This window comes from Pelodiscus sinensis, chromosome 30 (genome assembly GCF_052426305.1).
Source record: "Pelodiscus sinensis isolate ZL-2025 chromosome 30, ASM5242630v1, whole genome shotgun sequence".
Taxonomy (NCBI): domain Eukaryota; kingdom Metazoa; phylum Chordata; order Testudines; family Trionychidae; genus Pelodiscus; species Pelodiscus sinensis.
This window is the reverse complement of record NC_143081.1, coordinates 8474303-8483272: the sequence shown is the minus strand read 5'-3', so window position 1 is coordinate 8483272 and position 8970 is coordinate 8474303. Positions and strand designations below refer to the sequence as shown.

The 8970-nt window shown below is 55.3% G+C and overlaps 1 protein-coding gene across 1 annotated transcript; it reads right to left on the bottom strand.

Annotated features, from left to right (window-relative positions):
• Positions 1–2419: 2419 nt before the first annotated feature.
• Positions 2420–3352, bottom strand: LOC102450838 (olfactory receptor 10D3-like). The gene has a single exon (XM_089774328.1). It carries the CDS (start codon positions 3350–3352, stop codon positions 2420–2422), a length of 933 nt encoding a protein of 310 aa, XP_089630454.1.
• Between the last annotated feature and the right edge of the window lie 5618 nt (positions 3353–8970).

Sequence of the window (8970 nt, the reverse complement as noted above, 5' to 3'; positions counted from 1 at the left end):
AGGGGGATCGGTCGCTCCGGGTCTTTTTACCCTTCTAATCCGGCCCTGGCGGTCGGACCCGGTAGGGAAAGTTCCACGCTGCCTGCCTGTTCTCATGTCCTTATGTCATACGGTGTGTGACAGACACAGACAGACCCCGCCCTTCAGCGATTTCCCAGCTGCCCATTGGCCGGCGGGCGGAGCAAACAGCAGCGGGACATTCCGTGTCCAGCCGGCCTCGAACTCCCCCGCCAGGAGACAGAACAGCGCAACTCTGCGTCACATCCGGCCTGGATATCCCCGTTCTGTTGGCCCCGCCCCCGGCCCATTGCCTTGCAGCTCATCACAGACCACCTCACTGCTGCACGGCAGGTGACTGTGTGTCCATTGGCTGCGCCCTGCAATGGCTGGGAGGGGCTCGAAGGGGAAGACCCCCCCCCACTCCGCCTCCCCGAGCAAGTGCACTCCCCCCTCCCCCTGAGGCAGGCATTCTCAGCATCAGGAGCCCTGCTCCAATCAAATCTCCCTCCTGCAGAGCCAGGCAGGGAGGAAGAGTCTTACTTTTAAAAGGGGCTGCTCCTGCCTCCCAGACCAACTGCCTCATCTCGCAGCTGGTAGGGGAGGCATCAGGTGGCCAGCTGTCAGTCTCTGCTGGTCAGGGCTAGAGCAGCACGTGCTCCACTGCCACCCAGCCCAGCACCCCCCCTAGCATGGAGCCCAGCAACGGCCCCCTCCTGCCCCCCTTCACTAGACTCTGCAGTGCTCCTCAATCCCCTGCCCCCGGCAGACACGGCAGGGAAAAATTGACCCAATGGAGCCACAAATACTGAACTGTCTGGAGATGCCAGGGAGACACAAATGCAAGAAAAAAATGGATCCAGCTGTGACCCCCCTGTAAGTTGCTGGCGACCTGTGACTCTCAGTTTGAGAAACACTGCCTCAGGGTATGTCGACACTACAGTGTTATTTTGAAATATCTTATTTCAAAATAGTTAATTTGAAATAAGTTATTTCAAAATAACACGTCTACACACAAAATGCATTTCGAAATAGCACGGCCACACTGAGTGGATGCTGAATTGCATTTAAGGCCAGCCAGAGCCTGGTCCAGCAGGGCATCAGGTCAGGACTTACTTTGTGTGGCTGCTGCCTGAGGCTATCTGAGCCCTGTGCTTAAAGGGATCCCCCATGGACAGGCGATTCTCAGGCTTCCCTGCTTGCTTGCCTACCTCAATGAGGGACAGCAAAGCATTTTGTCTCTTCGTGCTCTGGTTGCCCTCACTCAGGACACCACAGTCTGCAACATGGAGCAGGAACTGCCCCTGGGCACTCTGATGCTACTCATGGACTTGCTGCTGTGAGCCTGGCTGCACTTTCTGCAGGCTGCCATCTGGGAGGTCCATTGGGAGTCTGTCAGTATCCAGAAAGCCCTGTGGGAGAGCTTCCATCCTGAGGAGCCTCCCTGGTCTGCCCCACTGAGTGCTTGTGCCTCATTCCTCCCTTATGCCCCCCTTCCTGATGTCAAATAAAGTACATGTATTTTCATGAACACAAACTCTCTTCATTTAACAAAACTGGAGGGTGGGGGGAGGTGAACTCTGGTGAGACTGGGGGAAGGGGGCAGGAAAGCAGAGAGGGTGGGAGAGGGAAGGGGGAAACCTGGGACAGGGCTGGCTTCAGGAAGTGTGGGGGCCCAATTTGAACAGTTTTGATGGGGCCCTGGCAGCCAGGATTTTTTGTTGAGGGAAAAAAAACCCCCAAAACACTGCACACACAGGTGCTGCCGTTTTCTGTCTCAGAGATGCTGTGAAACCCCCCAGCAGCCCGGGGCCGGGATATTCCACATCGATCAGAGGAGGTAGCAGGTCAGGGGAGATTTTCCAGGACGCAAAGGATTTCAGGGGCCCCTATTGCAGTGGCAGGACTTGATGACATCCCAAGGTCTCTTCCAACCCTAGGATTCTATGACTGGGCACAATGAAAGGGATCTCGCGGTTGTGGTGGAGAATTCGCTGAACGTGAGCTCCCAGTGGGACGCTGTCGCCAGTACAGCTAATATGGCCACGGAACTCACAAAGGAAGTTTTTTGACAAGCAGAGAGGTGGTTTCACTTTGCTGTTTGGCACTGCTGCGAGCACTGGTTGAATACTCTGCACAAGTCTAGTGTGCACAACTCAAGCCAGGGGCTGATTGCTTGGAGCGGATTCGCACAGCAGCCATGAGAATCCTGGCAGTGGAAATCCTGCCTTATAATGATGGACATAAAGAGTTAGAGCCCTGTAGACCTGTCTTATAAGGCAGAGATTTTCTACAAGACCAAAGTCTGAGTCTCTGATTCCCATAAATTCTGATGCACCACAAAAGCCGCCGAGGGCCCATGCCGTGTACTTGTAGGTGAGTTTCCAAACAGACTCACATGATACTCCTGCACCTCTGCACATCAACGTGGGGGCCTCTGACCCCCTCTCAGTTTTCTCAGAGCTGCTTTCACCTCCTTGTTGCGCAGCGTGTAGATGGCCGGGTTCACCATGGGCGTCACCAGGTTGCCAAAAATGTCCACCGGGGTCACCAGCACTTTGCTCAGCTGTGGCTGAGTGTAGATCAAAGCACAGGGCCCGAAGAACATGGTCACCACCACCAGATGGGAGGCGCAAGTGGAGGCCGCTTTGCGCCGCCCTTCACCTGAGTTCATTTTCAGGATACAAGACACAATCCTGACATAGGAGGCGAGGATGAGGACGAAGCAGCTCATGGGCACCACCCCAATATTGGTGAAGGTTACCATCTCCAAGATGGACGTGTCCGCGCAGGCCAGCTTGGCTACTGGGAAGATGTCGCAGAAGAAATAGTCCACCACGTTGGACCCGCAGTAGGGCAGCGTGAAGGTCAGGCTGGTAACGATGGTGGCATGGAAGGAGCTGGCGATCCAGCTGCTGGCGGCCAGGAGGCCACACACCCTGCGGTTCATGATGAGCAGGTAGCGCAGCGGATGGCAGATGGCCACGTACCGGTCAAAGGCCATGACAGTACAGAGCAGACACTCGGTGCTACCCAGGAAGTGGAAGAAGAAGACCTGGGCCATGCACCCACCCAGTGAGATTGTTTTTCTCTTGGCCCAGAGGTTGTCCAGCAATTTAGGGATGCTGATGGAAGAGATGCCAATGTCCAGCACGGCGAGGTTACAGAGGAAGAAATACATGGGGGTGTGCAGGCGGCGGTCAGCGAGGACGGCTGAGAAGATGAGCAGGTTGCCCAGCAGGGTGCAGAGGTAAAAGGCTAAGAAGGTGAAGAAGAGGATGGTCTGGAGGCCATCGGTGTTGGGGATCCCTAAGAGGATGAAATGAGTCACCTCGGTGCGGTTCACCAGCCCCATTTGGGTCTCATTCCTGAGGCAAAGGGAGAGAAATACAGCCAGTGAGTTACAGGGGAAAAAAAACTGTCATCCTCTGGCTACAATGCTCCCCTTCCATCCACTGTCCCCAGGAATCACTTTCCTTGTCCTTGTAATGCCTATTGGGGGCAGGGCCTCACTGTACTGGCTCTGAGCACGGTGAGAGAACATGCTTGCCATGGATATTGGGGATTCAACACAGTCCGGACAAACTGGATCTTCCAATTCTATTAGAATCTCTTCTGGTCTGCTCTGTGCAAATTTCTTCTCTTCTCTCCTTGTGCAATTACAATTTCTTCAGTCATGTTCTCTCTAAGCCTGTTCACCACAGTATCTTGCAGCTTTCTGTTTGTGGCTAACCTTTGGGGAGCAGTTTTCTCTCTCCCCCAGTTGTTTATCATAGCATCATAGAGCTGGAAGAGACCTCAGGAGGTCACCGACTCCAGCCCCCTGCCCAAAGCAGGACCAATCCCAATTAGAAGCCCAAGTCACTTTGAAGTGCATCTTCAAACACCCTAAACTCAAAATAAGATATGCAAATAGATTATTTTGAAATGTGGTGCATCTAGGGAGGCCCAAATTTCGAAATAATGCCCTCTTTTGAGACATCCCTTAACCCTTGCGGAACCAGGGTTACAGGGAAGGTAAAATAATGTTGTGACGGCACGTTGGGGGTTCCCCGTCTCCTGCACCCCGAAATGGCACAAACAGACTGCACCAGCCAGTGGAATTGAGGGTGGTTTATTGCTCCTCCAGCACAGCGCAGCACAGATGTAATCTGGTTACAGGAACTGGGCTAGGATGCCTCAGGCCCCCTTGAGATGGGGGAGACTGGGCCCCTAAAACTCCAGCTCCTCTCCCTAGGCTGTCTCATCCATCCTCACAGACAGCCACCAACCAACTAACCCACTTCCAGCCCTGCCCCCCAGCCAGGGCCGCATTCACCTTCCTTTGTTCCTCTCCATGGGGGGTGTCTGGCCACTGGTTCAACAAGTTTGTCCTTACCTCTGCCTAGTGAGGTTTTCCCTGCTGGGTCTTGCTCCAGACAGCAGGGGTCACCACATCCCAGCAAGTACCCCCACTACGTCACAAATGTGCCTGTTATTTTGAAAAACACGGGGTAGCTATTTAGTGATACCTGTGGTTTGGGGGTAAAAATCACTTTGTCAAATGCATGAAGTACAGTACTAATAAATGATGGTCACATAATCACCAACTTATACCAGAAAACTACTGACCACTTTTCTTATCTACATGCTTGTAGCTTCCAGCTAGGATACATCCCATGATCCATTGCCAAGCCCTAAAGTACAACCGCATCTTCTCCAATCCAATCCGTTTCACAGAGATAAACACCCACAGGGGCTCCATGCATTCAATGAAGAGGTTTTTGCCCACGAAAGCTTATTCCCAAATAAATCGGCCAGTCTTCCCAGAGCCCCAGGACTCCTCATTTCTGCAGACACAGACCAACAGAGCTGCCCCAGAGGGCTGGCCCTGGTGCACAGCGGACGGTTTGTCTAGGGCAAGGTTCTGTTGGAAGAAGCACACACGCTGTGAGGAGTCGGTGCTAAGGAGGAGGTCTGGCCTTACCATGAGGTGAACTGAGGCGGCTTCCTTAGGTGCCAGACTGGGGGAGGGCACCACTAGGACCCAGAGTGTAAAACATTGTGTCTATGTATTCTCTCTGCCCTAGAGGCACAGAGAGGGTGCAGTGCTGTGCTGGAGGAAGGAGGGCACAAGAAACACAACATGCAGGCAGGAGAAAAGGGGACATGGGGGCGTCATTTGAGCTCCCTGCCTCAGGTGCCCAAATGTTGTGGGCTGGCCCTGCTAAGGAGGAGGGGGAGGAGGAGGCAACATGCAAACCGATGAATGTGGGGAACAATTGCCCCAGGGTGGGGGAAGATACGAGTCTTGGGGGCTATTCTGAGGTTAGAGAGAGAAGGAAAAGGGCGCAGCCCCAGCCAGAGGGGCTGGATCCAGGGCTGCTGAGAGAGACGCTAACTTGATGCGGTTCCCATCAAATGCAACGTTCACAGTTTGGTTCAGCATGTCTCAGCCGCGCCCCCTCCCCCCCAACAACCCTCCCCCGCTCCGGCCGCGGCTCCTCATCTGCTCCGCTGTGGTCAGATGGGCTGTGCTGGGCTGTGCAGATGTCACCCTAGATGGGACTTTTACAGTGAGATTTGAGGGGCGATGGTGCAGAGTCTGGTGGCGTTTGGCGGGGACATTCCCCACGCGGGAGAGCAGGGCTGCAGGGCGGGGTTCTGACATGGCGAGAGAGATCAGAGACACAGAGACGCAGCCCAGAGGCAGGCGCTGCACAGACCGGGCCAGGGGGCTGGGTGGATCGTTCTCTACAGAACACCCCCGGCTGACAGGCCCTGGGGGCGGCAGGGCCAGACCAGAGACAAACAGAGACCGAGGGGCAGGGCGAGCGGATCGGTACCAAAGCAGGAGCCTTACACTGGCTGCAGGGGCAGAGGCGGCTCCAGCTGACCGGGATTCTTCCCTTCTGCCCCAGCCGGGACTCCCGTGGCCCCATCCTGCGTGCTCCCCAGCCCAGCCCAGTGCCCGGGAAAGGGGCCCAGCCGGGGAAAGTAGGACACACCTGGCCATCCTAAACCGCTGCCAAGCTGGCCAGAGCTGCCCCCGCATCGCGCCCCGCGCTGCTGCCAAGCTCACAGTTTCCCACCGCTTCCCGCAGCCTCCCGGCTCCGCCTGGGCCTTAAATCCCCTCTGGGGCCCCTGGGACCAACCCTGAATCCCCGCCGGGCTCCAGGCTCAGCCCTCGGCAGAGTCGCCAATTAACAGAGATTCAGCCTCATTTTGGAGACGCCCAGAGACCCCCGGGGCCAGGCCCTCAGACCGGTAATTACCGGCAGGGCCATGGAGCTGGCAGGGCCCGATCCCCAGCTCCACTGGGCTCGGATTCTGCTCTCGCCCCCCTGGCCTGACACCTAGAGGCTCCGCTGGGTTCACCGGGGCTGTTTTCCCCAGAGCTGCACACGGGGGTGAGGCAGGAGAAACGTCATTGGGACCAAAGGAGCCGGGCAGGTTTCCACCTGAAATCGAAGCCAGGAGATGCCTGTTCCACGCCCTGCGCTGTTAGGGGGGTTGGGACGTTGATGCTCGTCTGGGCTCTGCTGCCCGGTGGCACAAGCCAGAGAATCCCCCCGTGGAGTGAAATAGCAGAGGCTGGGCCAGAGCTTGGGCTGGAGGCCTGTGAGCACAGAACAGCTTTCTCCTGGGTGTGTCCCGACAGTCGTGGTTTCCAGCAGTGAGCTCATCCAGATGTTTGCTGGTGTCCCAGCCCTGCAGGTCTAATGAGGCCCCCAAGGATTTCTCTAATTAGTCGCATTTCTTTCCCTTCCCTGGTGGGCACCTCGTTTGGGAGCCAGGATGCGGGGCAGACGTGGTGACTAATCTCTGTCGATGTGTTATCCGCAGCGGCTCAGCACCCTATAGGGTGGAAGGGGCCTTGGGATTAATTAAAATATTGGCATTGCTAACGGTTCCGGGGCCGGAGCCTACTGCGCTGGGTGCCAGGCTCAGACATGACTGGCAGTTGGCACCAGCTGAGTTTTGTGCGCCATTGCCATGAATTTCAGAGCCGGATTAATTTGCTTGATTAATGGTTTAGAAAATGGCAGAGAGAGGGCGCTGATAAAGTGCGAGGGCAAGATCAGAAGGGGGTCGCGAGTGCTTTGCCGGAGAGGACTGTACTTCAGCGTGAACAGTGGTCTGAAATACAGAGGATCAAAATCAATAAGGACAAAGGAACGTGCGGCCCTTAGGAGGGAACCGTTCAGCGCACACAGAGAAGGGGAAATGTCCCCGAGGCAGGAGCACTGCCCACGGGGCCCCTAGTGACTCTTCACTCAAACAGAAACTCGGAGAGACCCTCACCCTGACTTGCGTCGTCGCTGGAGATACTGTGGATAGTGACTATAGTTGGGAGTGGATCAGGCAGCCTGCAGGGAAGGGGCTGGAGTGGATGGGGGTGGTGTTCGATGACTTAAGCAACGAGAACTGGGAAACAGAATATGCCTCGTCTCTCCAAAGCCGAGTCACCATCTCTGCAGACACCGCCAAGAACCAGGTCTCGCTGCAGCTCCGCGCGCTGACAGCTGCAGACAGCGCCCCCTAGTGCTGCGCCAGGAACCGCGGCACAGTGATACTGAGCGCAGCGGGGCCCGAACAAAAAGTGAAAGCGGCCTCTGAACAGCGTGGCAAGGCCGGTTTCACAGGGAGTGTTGCCTTCTCTTGCTGACACATGCGGCCCTGTTCACAGGCAGAACTCGCGGCAGAGACAGGAGGTGTCCAAGTCAATGTATCCGCTGTTCCCGATATCACATGTTCCCCTCTCTGACTCTCCCTCCGCCCTTCCCAGCTTGTAGCAGGGAGCGGGAGAAAGATTCGCATAGGAAGAGAAAACCTGCACAATATATGTTTTTTAAAAAGCGAATTGAAGGAATTATTCTCTGCGGCATCCCCTAACCAAAGCGATCCGCAGGGACCAACAGGTGCTGGGCGGCCGTAGGCTGCAGCGTCCTTTCCTCTGTTCTCTCTTTCCGGATGCTCCTTCCTCCATTTCTCCCTCCCTCGGTTTCTGTTTTGACAGCCCCTTTCCGGAGCCAGTTAGGGACGCGTTCCCACTGTGCAGGGCTCCCTACAAACTCGTGGCACCTGATTCCGTTTAAATAGAAGCCGCTTTAATTTCCCCTAGGATTTTAGTGGGATTTCGGAAAGAGCGAAACACCCATTTCCCAAGCTTTTCCCGGAATCGAGCTGGAGGGCTGGAAATATAGGGAACGTGATACACAAACCAGGTGCGAGTTTCCTGGTTAAATCTGACTCTACCCGGGCTGCACCCGCGGGGACTATTCGCAGCCCCTTGGTCTGTGCAGTGACCAGCCAGTCCCCAGAGAACTTTCCTCTTCAGCACCTGGGACGAGACTTTGGCTCCACTTAGTGCTCATGCCAGCGGCTTTGGAAGGTCGCATCTCCCCTGACATGCACTGTTACAGCAAGGGAACAGATATATTACTCTGAATATTAATTTGAATTAAGGGATGTTTCTATCCCCAGGGTTTGTCTATGGGTTGGTCTACACTGCAACGCTACTTTGAAATAACTAGCGCTATTTGCGAATGACATTAAGCTGGGGGGAGAGGTAGACACTGGAGGGCAGGGAGAGGGTCCAGAGCGACTTGAACAAATTGGAGGATTCGGCCACAAGAAATCTGATGAGGTCCAACAAGGACAAGTGCAAAGTCCTGCACTTGGGACCGAAGAATCCCAAGCATAGTTACAGGCTGGGGGAGGACTGGCTAAGTAGCAGTCCTGCAGAAAAGGACCTGGGGGTCACAGTGTATGAGAAGCTGAATATGAGTCAACAGTGTGTCCTTGTAGCCAAGAAGTCTAATTGCATATCAGGGTGTATTAAGAGGAGCATTGCCAGCAGATCCAGAGATGTGATGATTCCCCTTTATTCGTCTCTGGTGAGGCCACATCTGGAGTATTGTGTCCAGTTCTGCCCCCCTCCCCCACTACAAAAAGGATGTGGACACATTGGAAAGGGTCCAGCAGAGGGC

What these genes read in the sequence shown, in the direction of transcription:
- LOC102450838 (XM_089774328.1), bottom strand. Translation starts at nt 3,352, where the DNA reads ATGGGGCTGGTGAACCGCACCGAGGTGACTCATTTCATCCTCTTAGGG.